The sequence below is a fragment of the Anolis carolinensis genome, chromosome 1 (genome assembly GCF_035594765.1).
Source record: "Anolis carolinensis isolate JA03-04 chromosome 1, rAnoCar3.1.pri, whole genome shotgun sequence".
NCBI lineage: Eukaryota > Metazoa > Chordata > Lepidosauria > Squamata > Dactyloidae > Anolis > Anolis carolinensis.
The window spans coordinates 268,349,113-268,369,333 of NC_085841.1; the positions used below are offsets into that span (position 1 = coordinate 268,349,113).

Here is a 20,221-nt window from a genome sequence, read left to right on the forward strand (position 1 = left end):
CAACTAGACGCAGAGCCTTTTCAGTAGTGGCGCCATCTCTGTGGAACACCTTGCCACCTGAAGTTCGTGCCTTGCGGGACTTGTTGGCCTTCCGCAGGGCATGTAAGACACACCTGTTTCGGCAGGCTTTTGAGTTCTGTTGCTGATGTTTTAAAAGGTGCTTTTAGGATGTTTTAAAGATTTTTTTAAATGATGTTTTTAAAATGTTTTTTAAATTGTTGATTTTAGCCGGTTTTTGTAAGCCGCTCCGAGCCCTAGGGGAGTGGCGGCATATAAGTTTGAAAAATAAATAAATAAATAAAAATAATGGGAATTGTTATTTTATGAGGTCTTTAGCCTTCTCTGCTAAAGAAGGCTAAAGACAATGATGCTGGGGGAAATTGAAGGAAAAAGGAAGAGGGGCTGACCAAGAGCAAGATGGTTGGATAGTATCCTTGAAGTAAGTGGCTTGACATTGTAGGAGCTGGGGGTGGCCATGGCAGACAGGGAACTCTGATGTGGGCTGGTACATGAGGTCATGAAGAGTTGGAAGTGACTGAATGAATAAACAATAACAAGCCTTCTCTGCTAAAGAGCAATAGTCACTAAACTACAACTCCCAGGATCCCCGAGCATTGAACCATAGCAGTTCAAGTGATTTCAGACTGCATTAATTCTACAATGTAGATGCACATTTTGTCCACTGACACCACTGTTGAGGCAGAGGTCTTTCCCATCCCAACTGGAAATGCTAACATCTAAACTTGGGACGTCTTGCATGAAAAGTGTGGTCCCTACCAGTAAGGGACATTCGCCACAGCCTAGGAGAGGAATATAAAGGCAGAACTTGGCAACACTACTTTTTTGGATGCGAGTCTTCAGGATTTGCAGTTTGGCTCATTGCTGTGATGACTAGGGTTTCTGGAGTTGTAGTTTAAAAGGGTAACTTCTCCAAGCTTGGCCAAATTCTGAGCCTTGTGTATAAGCATGTTTTCACTGCTTTTGTTATAGTAATCAATATGTGACATCGGTTTTTCAGCCTCAGTGTTGCAGGAAAATGAATATTCCTAATTCTCAAGCACATGGATTTGCATTTAATAGTCAAACACTATTTCATTAACGTTCAATCATTTCTCTAGCAAGTGAGCAAGTCAGACAGGTTTTGAATATTCCCAGGGTTCTTCTGCACTGCATAATTTCCTGCTGTTTGTATGTTTTGACAGGCATAGTTAGCCCGTAATTATCAGTTCTGATGTATCATTGGTAAATATTCCGGGGCCCTCTTGGGTAATTAATGAGCTCATGAATGGGGTATTGCAGCTTTCTCTGCTGTTAAATTGTTCCCATAAGCACCAAACTACATGTGACACCTAGGGTGCTTCCAATAAAGCAATCCTGTGATTGCTGTGGCTCATTCATGAAATTTTGTTGGGGGAGGAGAATCCAGGTTGCATCATTTCCTATATTCATAGAATCTTAGACGGCCATCTACTCCATTGCCCATCATGCAGAAATACACAACTAAAAGTTCTCAAAGATACCCATTTGCCCTCTGTTTCCAGACCTCCAAAGGTGAAGAGTCCACTTCCCTGTTTCACTGTCAAACAAGTCTTACTGTAAAAACAATAAATAGTTCTTCCTGTTATTTAGACAGAATAAATCTTACAATCCATATCCACCACCCATAAGATCCTGTGCAACAACTCATGAACAATTAATCTCGTGACACTCATCCCAGTAGAGGAGATGTTTTCTAGTGGAGCAGGAGAAGAGAGAAGGTAAGATTTGTTGAGCAAGAAACAGCTTCAGGCTTTATTATTTTTTTCTGTTGCTGGCCTAAGCACTTTTCTTTGCCTGAAATCTAAAATGCAAGTAGAACGAGATATTAAAATGGAAGTAGACAGCCATGTTTGTTGGTGTCACCAGCACAGGTGGCTCTCCAGATGTTGCTGGACTGCAATTCCCATTAGACCTGTTATTTATTTAGTTACTTATTCATCCATTCATTCATTTATTTAATTTACATTCTGCCTCTCTTATCAGCACAGGACCAAAGGTGTACAATGTTTTTAAAGCACAATTCAGTTTTTAAAAACTCATAATACAAAAGTTAAAACAGAATTAGTTTACATTTCTGTTTTCAAAATATGTTAAAAATGAGCATTATTAAAAGCTGCTTAAAATACAATAAAATGAAAAAGGACATATACACATAGATTAAAAGCTCAGCCAGATATAACACACTAGAAATCTAAATCTTCCTTATACTGTATAAACCCAATATATCTACTAGTGACTTGCGAAGGAATCAAACAAATGCAGAGCAACTCTGTAGGACTCTTTATGTCCACTACACCATTGTATTTACATACCTTCCACCTGAGGAATATTTAACTTTACGGAACTTGATGTCCATTGAATTTTGTGGAATTCATATTTTTCCACTTGAGGAAGACTTTTGATAGTCGAAACGGGAATTGGAAATCCTCTACGTGGAAATTCTTCTCAAAAGAGAGTAAGGACTCTGCGCCCTCAAAGAGAAGCCTCTTGCAAATCATATAGGGTTGCTTCTTTGGGACTCTTATTGAATGACCATACATTTCGCTTTCCAGACAGCTATAATTGTTTTAAGACTGCATGTATAAAACAGATTTGTTTCACTGTACATGTCTATTAATATTGGGTTTAAAAAAAAACCATTGTAATTGATATACTACTGTTTGTAGCGGTCTTGTGTCTTGGTACGTCAGGGAACCCATTGTCTAACTAGACAGACTGTAGCCACAAAGGTCATCATGCCTGCCAACATTTTACAGATGAAAACCAGGACACATGTTTCCAAGCAACATTCAAATGTGGCTAACATAGCAAACATTATTAATGTGGAAGAACACACAAGCTAGGAAAAACAATAGCAGTTTACTTTTGCCTGAGCCTCCTGGGAAGGACAGGATTTTTGCATACTCCTTTCCACCTTGCTGAATTGAGATAAAATTCCTTTTGCCCTTTTAATTCAGTTTGCACCAATGAACGTATGCAAAGGTGCACCTTAATTGTAGAATTAATGCAGTTTGAAACCACTTTAACTACTATGATTCAATGCTGTGGGATCCTGGGAGTAATAACGGGAACCCGGGCAGAATGAAGTGACTGTACAGTCAGTTATCGAGGCCCTGATGTGATGGTCGCTATGGTGTCCTGCATGGCAGGGGCTTGGATGGGATGACTCTTATGGTCTCTTCCAACTCAGTGATTCTATTTCTTGCCAAAGTTTGGAAATGCCACTTTTGGAATGACTATTCCTGGAGTCTCCTATCCAAAATGGTCATTAGCCATGTTGGTTGGGGATCCTGAAAGTTGTAGTCCACAAGAGTAACCTTTCACATTTCTGGCACTACCATCCTGTCTTAACCATCATCCCCTAGTATTTAAAAATATATAGTCAGAGGTTTCTCTCTCAGGGCATTATCACACTATGCTGTTATATTGTCATAGTGTTGCATTAACCCTGCTTGTGCCTTTCATGACAGCATTGCTCTCCAGTTATTGTTGAGTTGCAGAGTTTTTGAAAAAACATTGTAGGATTACATTGGAAATATTGTAATCTGTTAATGACCCCTTTTTCTCCAGCCAGTTCATGTGTGGGTGTCTCATAGCACTTTCTTCCATGAACAATTCATTAGTGGGTGTGGTGTATTTGTAGCCAGGACTACTCCTTCAAGGATTCCCAAGGAAATCTTTGGCAGAGAAGCTCTAGACACTTCCAGGGCTTAGGCATGGAAGATGACTTTTGTAGTCTATTTAAACCCTTTTTGACCCCGTTTTCTGGCTTTTGATTTTAGTCTGTTTCTTTGCTGTTAAATCTTCATAACATTGTAGCAAGTTCTACAGCAACATTGTGTTGTAGCGCAATTATGGATATATATATTTAAAAACAAAACATTAAATAAACCAATCACAAAGCAAAGGGTGGGGTACAGGAGACAGTAATGATACCATTAATGGAAATGGAAAAAACATGCAGATGATACTCTTAAAGCATAAGTGAGGTAAGAGTGCAATGGAAAGTGCCAATTTATTATTATTATTATTATTATTATTATTATTAGTAGTAGTAGTAGTAGTAGTAGCAGTAGTAGTAGTAGTAGTAGCAATAGTAGGAGTTACCTGCCCCTCCTTATGGCTTGAGGTGGAGTAAAACATAGTTAAAATACATAGATAAAACAAAGAACCAATGTACAATGCATTGCAGAAGCCCAACCTTAAAGTTGCCACCATCTTTAGTCCAACAATCAGCTAATCTCACAAGACTGGCTGGAGAGGATTTCAAATGCAATATCATGTCATAAATGAGTGGTATGACAAACCCTGAGTCAAATACAGAGGGCACCCTGCACTTTCACTTAGTGAATTACCCATTTGCTTCTGCTATGTAAGATTGGGATTTGGAGGCCTTTTTGCAGACTTATGAACGTATTTTGTGTCAAATGCTCCAGCTCCACAAAAAGGTCAGGTTTCCCTAAATCATATGGAGACAATGAAGCAGGGTCCACAGACCTTCTAAACATCTAAATGCTTGCAGTTCTTCAACAGTGTCTCTGGCACTAATCAAAATGCTGGTGTCCTTGGAAATACAATCTAATAAGAAACCTTCCCAAGCAGAATAAATCCCCAGCTAGACTATCTAACCCAGTGAATGGCCATTTGTTCCAAGTCCTGATGGATGGCTCTTATTTAATAAGGCCCCATCTCCAGAGCAACCAACTTCAGCTCTCCGAGAAGCCCAGCACTCCTCTTCAGCCTAAGTGATCTATGCAATTTGAGGGGAAATAAGGCAGTTCCTCTGTATTGGTAGCCATTGAACCTGTTAACTTTTGCCATAGTTGTGAGAACTAAGGAGAAGTCTTGTGGTGTCTTGCTATATGTGTGTACCAAGAAAATGTTCCTGAATATAGTACAACCCCATATCCATGAGTGATATGTTCCCAGACTTCATGTAGCTACATAAAAGTGTGAATAATAGTGAACCTTATTTGAAATAAAGGATTTCCAGCCCATGAATACCACAGAGTCATTCTGGATGGACAAAAAATGGCCAGAGGGGACATATTTTCTCAGACATGGATAAATGAATCTGTGGGGACCAGTCCCATATCTACATGAATCATACCATAAGGATTCTTCCCAAGCTTTTGTTGTGTGGGATTTCTTGGAGTTGTTATTCCAAAAGGAAACCTTCTCAAACTCTGTCCTTGCCCTTTGTGATATCCTCAAGCTGATATTCTGTTTTTTTCCCCCCCAAGGTCCTGATGACTAATGTGTTCCATTACTGCATCATTGTGGCGCCAATGGTTTTCTCCTTCAGTACCATCGGAGTCATCACTGACATCATCCTGACCAAGTCTGTCCCTGCTTCTGACACAGGTAAGATTTGTCCTTGAAATGCATGTTCCTCTTATGTGCTCTTGCTGCCTTGCTTGCCCCCTTCGCCCCCTCCTTTAGCCCAGCAGAAAACCTATTGGCTGTGCCAGTCAATTCTGGTTCCCTTTGAAAAAGTTGTGAGTTGGCAACGGGATGAGCTAGCTTCATGTTCTGCTTGGCAGGTCTTTTTGTTGCCAGCCCAAATGGAGAGATCTTCAGGAAGAATGCCAAGTTCCAGAGTCTTGGGGCATCTCACGTAATTTGTGTTAGAACAAAGGGCAACCTATACTGGAGCAGCATATCTGCCAAGCCAGTGAATACATGTCAGGATTGGTAGGGCTAGAGTAGCAGGAATACCTGCAAGGGAGCTACTGACCCATATAACTTAACAAGTCATTTGCAAAGGAAGAGGTCGAACCTGGCAGCAATTCCAAACATTAATATTCTTGTGAACAAACTGTGCAGTTTTCTCTGCTTGGACCTTTGAGCGAGATAATACAGGGCCTTGTTGGCCCCTGGAGGTTCCTGCCACATTCACAACCAAGTAATATTCATGCACAAGTGCTATCACTAACAATTCCACATTAGGGTTGTATGCATTGTTACAAAGAGTGTAGGTACAACTATAATCACTTATGGCCTATGGCCATGCTAGCTGTGGAGTTCTGAGAGTTGTAGTCCCCAAAAGCAATTTTCTCCAAATTGTGCAAAGACCCTTCATGTGGGAGGTTTGATACACATGCCTGAGTGACCCTGGCACACTCCCCAAGTCACCATAAATCACAAATGAAGCCAAAGCATTGCTGGAATGCTTCAGTTATCCCTCAACATTGATTCTGAGAGTTGTAGTCCAACATCCTTGGGAGGACTACATCTTCCTCATCCATCTCTTAGGCACTGCAAAATTTGAGTCTTTTGAAGAAACCAAGCTTTAAAAGCGAAGAAGACAGGAAGCACCAAATGGAACCTCATGTAAATGAGAGAGAAAGAGTCTAACGAGGCATTTTGAAAGAGTTATCTTGTGTAGAACAAAACATGTTTAATCCTCCTTGTCTCTCATTTACATCAAGCATACAAGCAAAACCATGGTCTTCAGCCACTTCCTTGGCTACAGTTGGGGAGGGGCAGTCATTTGAATTTTCTATTCATATGAATTGGAGGCAAGCAGTAGTTGTTTTTTCAGGAAGCTGTGATTACTGCTCTTACCAGTGAATACACTCATCCCATTTTTTGGCTCTTGAGAAGAGCTTTTGCAGGTTTTTGTATTCTATTGAAAACTTGCAGCGTCCCCTTTTATCAGTGGTTGCAATGGGGCAAAGGAAGCAAAGCTTGTATTAGAGTATTAGACAAGTGCTGGGGAATTCCATGTTCAAATTCCTCTTTAACCATGAGGCTTGTGGCTAATGTTGATCAAATCATTGTGTGTCAACCTAGCCTACTACACAGAACAATTGTGGTAATACAACAGAAGAATCATGTATCTTACTTTGAGCTTCTGAGAGGAATGATGGATAATTAATAATGATTATTTGTCTGCGTTTTGTCTAATACCAGGTGCACATTGCGATTTTTCAAGGCAGGATAGAAATAAAGTAAATAAATAAATTAATATAAATAAATAAAATTTAGTTTGAGATTGCCATTCTGATACAAGTGAGAGTTTGGACATTTTCATTCTCAGTGTATGAAGTCCTGTGTTTGAAAATGAAGAAATGGAGAAGGATGGGAAGGGGAGGGGTGAGAGCAGTTGGAACTAGTCCAGAATTCTTCTCAAAAAAGCTTTTGTAAGGGAACTGGAGCCTGCTTGGTTTACTTCCTGAACCCACAGGCCAGCCGCAGTCACAGCTGAAAGCCAGTTCAGTGCCTTCAGCCTGATTTACATAGATTGTTAGGTGACTCTTCAGAAGAATTGCCACTTTCTGCAAGAGTGCAACAGAATATTAAAGGTGTAGCTCAAGTATAAAGTGCACTAGGGAGACTGGGCCAGCCGCCCAGTGTAACAAAATGCTGTGTTGCACTGGTGAGGGAATAATCTGTATGCATATACATACAACTCTATGAATGGACACACACACAGAGGCCAGCGCTGCAATGCAGGAGTATCTAGAAGATGAGGACTGGTAGTGACCAGCTGAGACATGCCTGGAATGTGTGCTATATTTAACAAGGGATGTTTTGGGCAGACTGAAGGCTTGTAGCTGTCCTGAACTGAGCTTGTAGGCCTCTTGAATCAAGGAGCTTGTGTACATCAGTGGGGAAACAGTGTACTTTTTTATCTGTGAAAACAAGTGAGATGAAGGAGTTGGACTTCAAAGAAATGATATCAGGAACAGTTTGTGCTACTTTAAAAATATTTAAACTGTAGATTACTTTTATTAAAATCATTTATTTACCCTATTTGTACCCCGCCTTTCTCCACTGTGGAGGGGACTCAAGGCGGAATCATAAAGTCTTAGAGTTGGAAGTGGCTCTAGAAACCATCTAGTCCAACAACGCTGACTACAGAAATGCACAACTAAAGCACTCCTGAAAGATCATCCAACCTTTGTTTAACGATCTCCAAAAATGGAGAGTCCACAACCTACCAGGTTAGACTATTACACTGTCAAATGGTTCTTACAATAAGAACTGGAAAGTCTCATTTATTTTTAATTGGAATATATTAGTTCGTGTTCTAGTCTCTGGAGCAGCAGAAGACAATCTTCCTCCATCCATATTAGAATGATATCTAGCAATTAATGCAGTGTGAGCAACTCCAAAATAACATGGTTATTGAGGTGCTTCAACACCATTTTTGTCACAAGTAGAATTGCACATTCCTGGATCCACCCATAGGTGTATTATTACAAATCTCCTTACTTTATCAGTACAAACTGTTACACTTGAAATTCTTTCATACAGGGCCTGATTTATCAATACAGTCCTCTTGATAAATCCTTGATCCTTCTCATTTTTGGCCTAGAACAAATTCCTACTCCCAACTAAATTGGACCCATTGAGTTGTGGTCCATTTTCTTTATATCCTGTCTTTACTCCTTTCCTCCCAAAACTACAGCTTACAAATTAAAACATGTATACTATAGTCAAAGCATACAAAAAGAAATATTACAATGGACTTAAATTACTAATACTAAAAGCTTTTAAAATGTAAAACTTAAAATATTAAAAAGCAGTTTAAAAGCAGTACAATTAAAACAGTACAACACACTCATAAGCTTTTTACTTTAAAACCTTCAGTTCTCCAATCCCGTTGAAATAAAAAGGAAAGCTTTGTCTGCTAATGGACAGACAGCAAGAATGGAACCACTCTAGCCTTACTAGGGAGGGAATTCCAGAGCCTAAGAGCAAACTTTGCAAAAGTCCTATCATGGACTTCTACCAATTTTGCCTGTAAAAGCAGTAAGAATGAAAGAAGACCATATGGGCAGGTCCATATGGAGATATATGGTCTGTCATATAGGCTGAACCTCATTGCCTAAATCAGTTGCTGAATGATGAATCAATACTTGTGTAATCCAGTTGATTCAATTGTCTATTCCAGTTAGGATTAGCAATTGCATAGACCATATTATTATTCATAGTTACATCCTATTTCTCCTTTGCTGGCCATGATAGCGGCGTGTTAACAGTATGAAATCAATGTTATCATAACATTTGCTTTGCAAAGTTATACGTTGTTGAAACGAAAGTTTATCCCTGTGACAACTTCCCAAAATAGTGGTAAAAGACCCAGCTCTGTTGAATATTAGAGAACTAGAATAGGTGTTAACATTCATTTTCTTCACATTTCCCTCAGGTGCCATGCTGGGAATATGTGCTTCAGTTATGCCACTGACGCGGACGATAGGGCCAACAATTGGAGGATTTCTATACAGAAGATTTGGGGTCTCATGCTTTGGCTATTCACAGCTAGTAGTCAATGCATTATTGTTTTTGTATCTCTTGAAGAAGAGGATCCCTCATAAAGAAGGGAACGTGAATTAATGCTATGAATGGTGCTGATGTGTCATATTCAAATTACACTTTAGGAGGCTCATTTTCATTGACCTATTTGACAGAAAAGAGACTAATTAAAGCTAATCCCCTTAACACGGCACAGCATATCATAGATACCATTGAGTAAGAACTTACAGGACACCTAAATACCCTAAAGATATCAAATCCCACCTGGCCTTGACATCTAAGCAGTCAGCTCTGGTTAATGCTTGGATGGGAGACCACCAATGAACTGTACTATAGACCATATTTCAGAAGAAAGACAAAACCACCTCTGAAGTTTCCTTGTCTAAGAAACCCCTATGAAATTCATGGAGTTGCTATAAGTTGACAGGAGAATTGAAGGCACAGAAACACAGAAGAACATAGTGTTGGCCCTGCTGCATAAGATCAGTGGTTTGACAGACAACCAGTTGTTTTGGGAAAGCCCACAGCCAGAACACGGGTGCAAGGACACTCTTCCTCTCAAGTTCTTTGGCAACTGCCAGAGACACGTTGCATCTCATGTAGGAGGTAATAGATAGCTGCTGTCTCTAGTATAGTCTTTGTGTGTAGCAATTTGAATGCTGGACTCAGTGTTGGGAAATCAAGGTGACTCATGAAACTCACTGGATGACCTTTGGCCAACCACTCCCCACCAGTCCAATCTAACTCAGAGTTGTTGCAAGAAAAAAGAGGAGGATGGAGAACCAAGCATGCCATGTTGAACTCACTGTGAAAAAAGCAGCATAAAAATGTAACTAATACATTAAAAATAAAAGAGCAACTGAAACCTATTCTCTCAATTGATTTTCTTCCCCTTTTAAAGCTTTCCAAAGTCTCTTTCACACAACACAATTACAGTCTTAGATGCCACTTTAACAGCAGAATCCTGGGGATTGTAGTTTGTTTGGAGACACTAGCACTCTGCGACTATGAGTTCCAAATTTTCATCCCTAACTAGAAATCCCAGGATTCCATAAGATGTTGCCATAGCAATTAATGTGGAATCATAGGGCTAAAACTGTCCTGTTAGTGACTAGCACTACATTTTATTTAATTAATTCCACTAACAATGCACTGTGTTGTGAGTGAAAGTGAAATTCTCCATCTTTCTTTCTGTCTTGTATTACAAAATGATGAGATAAACATCTGCCTGTCCTCTTTCCAATACCATGCACAACTCTATACACACCCATCATGTTTCCTGTATTTGGAAGGAGCTCCCACTGTCAGCCCCAGCTTTTGCCAACCTAGCAGTTTGAAAACATGCAAATGTGAGTATATCAATAGATACCATTTCTGTGGGAAGGTAATGGCTCTTCATGCAGTCATGCTGGCCACATGACCTAGGAGGTATCTATGGACACCAGCTCTTCGGCTTAGAAATGGAGATGAGCACCAATCCCCAGAGTTGGACATGACTAGACTTAATGTCAGGGGGAACCTTTTACCTCATACCAGATCCTACCTGATCTTGGAAGCTAACAGCCCTGGTTAGTATTTGGTTGGGAGATTATCAATGGAGCCCAGATGGTGTAGGATGTATTTCAGGAGAAGGAACTGGCAAGATGACTTCTGAGGATTCCTTGCTTAAGAAACTAACTAAATACAAAAATAGCCATTTGAACTCCCACCATGAAATAAAGAGCCAGACACAAGAAAATGGATCTAAAGGGCCATTTTCTGACCTATTTATTGAAAGAACTGGTAATAACCTGTAGAGGGAAAATCTGTAAAAACACCAAAACATAAATCATGGGTAAATGGCCACCTAGTGAGCCTTGTCCCGGGTCCAGGTGTCACTCCCTCTGACCACCTCCAAGGACATGCGTGCACCAAGGATCCCGAAGGCCGACCAAAATTCTTAGTCTGCACCCTCGGCCGATCATAGTTGGAAGGCCATCCTGAGGGCGCTCTCTCCCAAACCACAGAGTCTTTCAAGAGTGAGAACCCTCAATCCAGCCCCAAGGGTAGCTCCCATTTTATGAAAACTTATGGGGACTTTTGTGGGAGTCCACCCTTCACCCCTAAGGGGGGGTGCCACGGTGCCTACCATACCTATTTAACCTTAAACATGCCTTGGAATCTTATTATATATTCAAGAAAACCTATTTATATGACGCCACCTCAAAGCCAATTCCCACACCCATCTGAAACAGTGTGGGGTAGGCGAAAAACCCCCCAATGCAAACTTGGGGGGGAAAAATTCCTACCCGGCCCTTGCGCGACCAGTCTATACTCACACTGTCCATAGGGTGGGGGGGGTGGGTCACGCAGTCAGGAAGAAACTGAAAGAGGGGGACAGAGGAGTCTCCTCCCACTTGTTGCTCCACCCCCTCACATGGATGGGCCGGCAAACCAGCCAGCCTCAGCAAGTCTGGCTCATTCATGGGGTCTTTCAAACTGCCCTCCCGCGCCTTAAGCTTGCTTGGCCGCGGGTGGGGCTTGAACTCCCACCATGAAATAAAGAGCCAGACACAAGAAAATGGATCTAAAGGGCCATTTTCTGACCTATTTATTGAAAGAACTGGTAATAACCTGTAGAGGGAAAATCTGTAAAAACACCAAAACATAAATCATGGGTAAATGGCCACCTAGTGAGCCTTGTCCCGGGTCCAGGTGTCACTCCCTCTGACCACCTCCAAGGACATGCGTGCACCAAGGATCCCGAAGGCCGACCAAAATTCTTAGTCTGCACCCTCGGCCGATCATAGTTGGAAGGCCATCCTGAGGGCGCTCTCTCCCAAACCACAGAGTCTTTCAAGAGTGAGAACCCTCAATCCAGCCCCAAGGGTAGCTCCCATTTTATGAAAACTTATGGGGACTTTTGTGGGAGTCCACCCTTCACCCCTAAGGGGGGGTGCCACGGTGCCTACCATACCTATTTAACCTTAAACATGCCACTAAAAGGGTCAGGCGTCTGCCTTGTCCCTTTTTCCCACTAGGCTGGCCAACATATCTTTTATTCCCTCTTTCAAATCGCTCACAAACAAAACATTCCCCTCATCTGAGAGGTGAACTCCATCGGCCCTAAACAACTCCGGCCGTTTGAACACAATTTCTCTGTGCGGGACTAAACAGCCCCCACTCCGCCCCATGGCAGTTTTCATTTCCCGATTGACCTTTCTCCTGGCCACATCGAGTTTCTTGGGATCACAATCCCTTAGCCACCGTAGTCGTGGCAACAGTGCTGACCAGGCAATCAGAACTCCAGGCCACCGTTGCCTAATGAGATTGAAATCTTTCTGGGCTTGAAGAATTAGTGCCTTTCCCTTTAATAGACCCAAATCATTGCCCCCCAAATGTACAATTAACATCTCGGGAGGAGGTCCCCGCCTCTCCTTGAATAACATTGGTAGAAGGCCCCCCCATCGGAGTCCTCTTCTACCCCACCATTCAACTATAACCTGGTCACTCAAACCCAACTGGGTTCCAAGGTAACTTCGTCGAGCATGTCTCTCCGCCCAGAACACCAAACTATGGCCACAGATGAGGACACGCCTGCGAAGTGGTCTGCATCTGTAAACTAATAAAAGGTCAAAAAATCACTGATTTGTTGTTGGGAATGATCGCACATAACGCCTATATGCGTTTGAGCGCCATCTCCCAATGCGCTGAACGTCTTGGTCTTTAAATCCCATGGCCACCGCCGTAGAGGCTGCCCCAATCCGAAAGGAATGAGTTCCAAAATTGACCCCACCCAAGCCCAAAACTTGTAGTGCCTTTGATGTAACCTTCCAAAATTGATATTTTGTAAGTGGGAGGGAGTTCGCATGCCTAAAAAGGAATCCCGGGTCTCTTCCCCTTACCTCTATGTATCGATGCAGGGCTCTCACTGGGCACAAGGTCTCATCTGCACAGGTAAGTAACTGCACTTTAGTCCCCTTACCCTTTTGATCTGTTTTGGAAAAGCGAATGTGCAAGATTGCCTGTTCTGCCCCTAACTCCAGGTCCTGCATCATCAGCGCCCGGCCTGAGTCATCTCTGCATGATCTTGCAACTAATTCGCTTACCCGCAGGGCCCCAAAGAAAGCTGTCAGAGCGGTAGCATGGAACAGCAGGGCCTCAAAGTGAGAATGACAAATCCCAGGCCAAACGTTTGCCAAACCTTTTAAGGTTGCTGGCCCCAGTGGTGCCCTAGTATCTTTTACTGTGCCCCGTTCCCGGGACCACCCTTCCAATATCTTACGAACCCTGAAACTATTGGTTGGGTTTGGGTACCCTTGAGCTTGGGAGGCAAATGCCAATGCAGACAATTTATTCCTAATTGTGGCTGGGGCCAAACTCTTGTTGTGCAAGAAAACACAGAAATGAAGGATGTGCTCTACCGGGATAGGCCAAGGATTGCCGAGGCCATGTGTAGACCGGAAGGACTCAAATTCCTCTTCAGACTTACGATAACCCACTCTGGTGTTGTTAGCTAGAGTGATTCCGATGGCCCGGTTAACCTCACCCCGCCAAGGCTCCATAGGCTGTAAGGCATCACTGTGGGGGTCACAGATGCTTGCGGAGTGAGCTCCCTGAAACGATCCATCTGTTGGCGGGAGAGAGCATCGGCTATACCATTATTTACTCCCGCAATATGATGAGCTAAAAACACAATATTGTACCGGAGGCACTGCAAAACAAACGCCCGAAGCAAATGCATTGTTCTTGGTGACCGTGATGTCATTGAATTAATGACCTGAACTGTGGCTGCGTTGTCACACCAAAAGTGAACTGTACTGTTGGCGAAGTCAGAGGCCCATAGCCAAACAGCTACTACTATAGGGAAAAACTCCAAAAAGGTTAAATCAGATAATACTCCTGCAGAGGACCACTGAACTGGCCAACGTTCTGTGCACCACTGGCCATTAAAGTAAACTCCAAAGCCCACAGATCCAGAGGCATCCGACGAGACCTTCAGAGCATCACGCAACTGCAAGTCATGTCTCCAAAAAGAGACACCATTGTAAGAGTATAAGAAGTCTGCCCAAGTAATCAGGTCGTCTCGGATGCCCCGAGATATAGCTATTCTGTGGTGGGGCTTGGTGATGCCACACGTAGCCTCACATAAACGACGCAAAAAGGCCCTACCTGGAGCAACCACTCGACAGGCGAAATTAAGATGCCCCATGAGCTCTTGAAATTCTCTGAGTGTCGCTTTACGGCGACCTAAAAAACTACTTAACTTACCTTTCAGGTTTTCTAACTTATCCAATGGCAGTCGACAGCTATGAGCCACTGTATCAATTTCAATCCCCAAAAAAGTGAGTACCGTGGCTGGCCCCTCAGTTTTCTCGTGTGCCAGGGGGACTCCGAAGTGATCAGCCAATTGGTGAAATTGCTGCATTAGGTATCTGCACTGACCTGTTCCTGCTTTGCCGATGAACAGGAAGTCATCCAGGTAGTGTGCTACCCCTGAAAGGCCAGATTTCTTTCTAATAGCCCACTCCAAGAATGAACTGAATTGCTCGAAGGCATTACAGGATACAGAACAACCCATAGGCAGGGCTCTGTCCATATAGTATGCCCCTTCAAAACAGAACCCCAGTAACTCAAAATCCTGAGGGTGAACCGGGAGCAGGCGAAAAGCTGACTTAATGTCACATTTTGCTAATTCTGCTCCAGGACCCTGCCTTCTAACTCTCAAAACAGCGTCATCGAATGACGTGTACCGCACTGAACATAATTCGGATGGGATGGCATCATTTACAGACTCCCCTTTGGGAAATGAGAGGTGATGTATGAGGCGAAAGTCTCCAGGGGCCTTCTTTGGCACAATTCCCAATGGTGAGACCCTCAGATTTGGAACAGGGGGGGTCTCAAAGGGACCCACCACACGTCCTTCCCAAACCTCTTTTTGTATCTTGTGGCGAACTGTATCCTCCATTCCAACAATGGACCGGAGGTTACCCGACTTAAAAGGTCGCCTATCCCCATGAAATGGAATTCGAAAACCTTCAGAAAAACCCAGTAGCAAATAACTGGCAGCAATACGATTTGGGTAATCAGCCAACCAGCCCTTCATGTTTTCCAATTTAATTGGGCTGGGGCCCTTTAGAAGGTAATTGGGAGGTTCCTTGATACCCCTGGGCATTACTTTGGTTTCTTTTGCCTGACTGACCCACAACTTGTGCGTTGCCGCGTCCTTTTGAACAGTTACGAAAGGAATGCGGTCCTTTGCACAATGAACACTCGTGCTTAAATCGGCACATCTTTCTATTGCAACTGCCCTGAATCCCAAATTCCCAGCAGTGTTTATTCTGCTCCCCTTGTTTGAAGCTAGCATTGTTAGGGGAAAAACTAGTCTTTGCCAACAAATGGCCACTGTGTGACCTGTCCCCTAGCATGGGGCGGGCAGAGTTCATGATCCTCATCCACATCTCAGGAAATGGCCTGTCCCATGGCAAAGTAGGAAAGGAGGCTGCCTTCAAACGGAAAGCCTCATCATAAGAGAGCCATGCGGGGCCTTGATAGTCTGCGTAAGCTTTCTGTATAATGTCTAAGTATTTGGTCAGGGCATAAGCCCGCCATGGCTGGACCCTAACAATGACTCCCATGTAGGTAATATAACCTGCTAACCAGTTACGCCAGGTTCTATCCACTTTTCGTCTCTTCACCGTTTGCCTTTCTTTGTCATCCAGTAGTTCCCAATCTTTTTTCTCAATTTCCCTATGTAATAATGAAAATATATCAACATACTCCCCTCTCAAGATTTTATCAATGGTTCCCTGAGTAAGGTGATCTCCTATCTCCATAGTCAGGTCACCTGGTGGGATAGCCGAGTAGGCTTGCAAGGTGGGCTGTTGCCCCATCAAGCTCTGTCCATAAACCAATTGTCCTGGCTGAGGATCTCCTGGTGGCTTGGTGTGTGCAGTGGCGCCACTTAATAAAGCTGTTGATGTTGGAGCTGCCAGAGCATTTCCGACAGAAAGTGACCCAGGTCCTACTACTAAGCTTGGTTGTGTGCCTGTTGCTGTAGAAATTGAGGGCGTAACACCTACATAAGGAGGTGCCTGGGACACAGACGATACCGTCTGAGAATATATAGGCGCCTGAGGCACTGATAATGCTGCTGCAGAGGCCATTGTAACCATAAAGGCAGGCACATAGGGCACCGTTGGTGCAACCTGAGGCAATGGAGAAATTCCTGCCGGGGCCACTGCTCCAGGAAGGGCAGGTGCCTGAGGGCCCCTTGGTGCTACCTGAGAATAGGTAGAAGTTTGGGGCACTGAAGAAACCATAGTGCTAGACATAGCAGAAGCCTGGGTCACCAATGGTGCTACCTGAAAATAGGAAAGAGGCTGATGTGGCGCTGGTAGTACTGTAGGCGAAAAGACAGGAGCCTGAGGCACGGGAGGTGCCACCTGAGAATAGGCAGGAGCCTGAGACAACTGTGATAGCACTGCAGGGGCTGCAGGGGCCTGGACACACCCCCAAGGCCAAGTCCCTGCTAAAGCTCTTGGGGGGGCCAAATGCTGAGAGGGCAACGGAGGGCTTAATATTGCTGACCCTACCAAGGACTGTGGCTGAGAAAGTGTGGCTGCACTGATACTCTGCTGTGTGCCGGGCTGGGACATCTGTGTAGGCTGCTGGGGTACTGATACAGCCCCTGTTGCAGCCTCCTGCCGAACCAGTGGAGCCCCCTGCTGCACATCCATTGCTCCAGAGGCAGTAGTGCCCACTTGCTGTGCAACAGGGCTCCCCTCGGCAGCTGCTCCCCTCACAACATTGCTCAACTGCTGGAGCACAGGAGCCTCCTGTGGATCAGAAACTATTGTAGTCCCCAAGGGGGCCTCCTGGACCAGAGGTTCCCCCTCTAGGTGTGACAATCCCAGTGGCCCCGGAGTTCCCAGATGTTCCCTACCTGTTGATAACGTGGACTGTTCCACGGGTTGAGGAGTAACCCCCACACTGACCAATGATGCCACTGCCTGCCCAGGCTGGGAAGAAACACAGGAAGTTGACGGAACAGCAACACCTGAATCACAATCTGGCATGTTCTCCGGCACCAATGACGGCACTGGTAATTGATGCCGTCTCCAGCAATCCACTAGGGCTCCTAGGCGAGACAAAAGCATGTTGTTAAATGCTTCTGCCGATGTTAAATCTGAAGCCTGGCTCAAAGCCTGAGGAGGGATACCAGGCCTCCTTTCGAATTCCCCCACTGATGGTAATGTAGGGGCCCCCTCACTGTTAGCCGTGTCCTCCTCAAGTGTAGTCTCCTGTGGAAGAGGCTGTTGGGGCAGGGCCCTCCTGGCAGGCCCTTTACCCTTCGGTCCTCCCTGTCCCTTCCTGGAAGACATACTACACTAGGAAAAAGGAGATAAAGATGTCAGTTCCTAAATGATGGCCTATGCCCTAATGGCACTGTCTGCCAATGCAATGGAAAAAGTTGAATTCAATGGCACAAAATGGCTGCCATAAAATCAGACTTAAAAAAGATACAACAAAATGGACGCCCTACTACCAAACAGGGTTTCTGCTGGCCATGTGGTTAGGCCCCAAATCAAAATGGCCACCCTGCCAATCAAAGGTATGGACAAAATGGCCGCCACTCCTAGGCAGGCTTCTTGCCGGCCATGTGCTTAGGCCAAAAATCAAAATGGCCGCCCTGCCAAGCAAAGGAATGAAGGATAAAAATGGCCACTTTACTCCTAGGCAGGCTTCTTGGTGGCCATGTGTTTAGGCCCAAAATCAAAATGGCCACCCTGCTAAAAGGGGGGGGCACTCCCCAGGGAGTTAGGCTCCAGCCACGCAGGCCTTCTTCCAGGCACAGTTGGCACTGTGAAAAAAGGCCCTTCTGTGGGGCCTCGAGGCCCAGGGAGCCTCCAAGGGGTCAGAAGAAGGACTAAGGGCCCCTCAAAATGCAGTCCTGCTAGAAAGGTCCCTCCCCCCTTGGGATCTGAGCAGAACAGGCCCCTCCAAGGGGGCAAAGGGCCAAGGGGACTCTCAGTGGCACCACAGAATGTGCACCCAAAGGCCCCTCCCTGCAAGAAAGTGAATGAAGGAATCAAACAAAGGGGAGGGCTGATGCTGCTGACTCCACTGCAAGAGAGGAGCCCAAAGGGGGCAATAAGGAGAGGCCAGGGGCCCCTTAAGGGCACCCAAAAGGCTCCTGATGGAGCGAAGGCCAAAGGTGCTGGAGCAAGGGGCAGCCAGAACTGCTGCTTGCCTAGCTCATCCCTCCCCACTCCATAGTTACCAGCCTGGAAAGAGGGAGGAAGCTTCGTCAGGCCTGAAGGAGGGCAGATCAGCAGCTGCCTGCTTCAGGACAACCTCTTCTCACGCAGTCAGGAAGAAACTGAAAGAGGGGGACAGAGGAGTCTCCTCCCACTTGTTGCTCCACCCCCTCACATGGATGGGCCGGCAAACCAGCCAGCCTCAGCAAGTCTGGCTCATTCATGGGGTCTTTCAAACTGCCCTCCCGCGCCTTAAGCTTGCTTGGCCGCGGGTGGGGCATATTCTCATAATGTTGACCTCTGACAATTGGCTGGTTAAGGAGAAAAAAGAAACCTTCTATTCCAAATGGACTTGCAGAAAGCAATAGGGCCTGCCTGCTTCCACTCAAATGCATGTGCAAGACTGTTGTCCAAAACACATTACTAGATGTATTGATTTGAACAAGATATTTTAGAACAGAATTTTAAAGTCAACCAGTGAAATATGTCGTGTTTGGCAGAACTATGGCACCAGGCACACTTCTTAACTATATCCCCAAGCTAGGTATTCAATCTTGAAATCTGTGCTCTTCAGAGGGATCAGTCAGCAAACCTTGCATTCACACAGTGTCTTCTGGCCATAGGAAATTCCCCCTACCCTTATAGTTTATGAATCAATACCCTTGAATAGTAACCATTTAGAACAGGGGACCCCAAACTAAAGCAGATGTGGCCATCCAAGGTTTTTTACCCAGCCCCTGCCCTAAACTTTAGACAGGATAAATCGCCTTGAAGTCTGAAACTACTTGAAGGCACACAACAATCCTAATTGATTCTCTCATCAATCAAAAGCAGGCCCATTAAAATACTGGTTAAGTTTATGCTGGTTAAATTGTTCTTCATTTTAAATATTGCATTGTTCTTTCAAATTTTTTGCACTACAAATAAGATATGTGGAATTCATTCATGCATAGGAAATCATTCATTTTTTTTCAAATGATAATCCGGCCCCCAGTAGCCTGAGTGACCATGAATTGGCTCTCGGCTTAAAAAGTTTGAGGACTCCTGGTTTAGAATTTATAAATGTTAAGTTTCCAAATACAGGCAGTCCCCAAATTACAAACAAGATGGGTTCTGTAGGTTTGTTCTTAAGTTCAATTTGTATGTAAGTCATAACAGGCACATTTTAAAAGTGTAACTTCATCCAAATATCTATACAGGATAGGAAATGGTTAACACCCCTATGGTGGTTGTTTTGCTGTCTTTGCCTCTGTTCAGAAGATTTCACCTCCCTTTCTGTCCCTGTGATAATTGGATTTTGAAAAGTAATTGGCTTGTTGTGGACACAGGGATCAGTGATGAAGTTTCAGTGGAGACTTTTCCTCATGATAACCATTTCAGGACTGAATTTCCCTTCCAAAGGATACATTCCTCTCACTTCTTATTGTCTCGCCTATTAACTGAGTCGTTTGTAAGTCAGATGTTTGTAACTCCAGAACTGCCTGTACTCCATATATCAAAAATTTATAGAAGAGGAAAATTTGCAGATGTCTAGACAACTCCCACTCATTTGGATGAGGAATGACAGGGGTGAGTCTAACATCTGGAAGGACACGGGTTTCCTAGCCCTGTAGTGTGGAACACTGTTGTTTGGTGCTGTTTTTTCTTCCATGTCAGGAGCAACTTGAGAAACTGCAAGT

At 44.2% G+C, this 20,221-nt stretch overlaps 2 protein-coding genes across 2 annotated transcripts in view; one reads left to right on the forward strand and one right to left on the reverse strand.

Annotated features, from left to right (window-relative positions):
• Window positions 1-10,172, forward strand: part of slc22a18 (solute carrier family 22 member 18) — a 79,161-nt gene extending 68,989 nt beyond the window's left edge. Inside the window, exons 9-10 of the mRNA XM_016993307.2 lie at window positions 5,283-5,403; window positions 9,197-10,172. Coding sequence (XP_016848796.2) covers window positions 5,283-5,403; window positions 9,197-9,384 — 309 coding nt within the window. The 3' untranslated portion in view covers window positions 9,385-10,172. The remainder of the gene's footprint in view (window positions 1-5,282; window positions 5,404-9,196) is intronic.
• An 869-nt stretch (window positions 10,173-11,041) lies between these two features.
• Window positions 11,042-18,824, reverse strand: LOC103280455 (proline-rich protein 36). The gene is made up of 2 exons (XM_062967646.1): window positions 18,566-18,824; window positions 11,042-17,672 (listed from the first exon to the last, which is right to left on the reverse strand). The coding sequence occupies exon 2, from the start codon at window positions 17,664-17,666 to the stop codon at window positions 15,399-15,401; it is 2,268 nt and encodes a 755-aa protein (XP_062823716.1). The 5' UTR covers window positions 17,667-17,672; window positions 18,566-18,824; the 3' UTR covers window positions 11,042-15,398.
• Window positions 18,825-20,221: the final 1,397 nt, after the last annotated feature.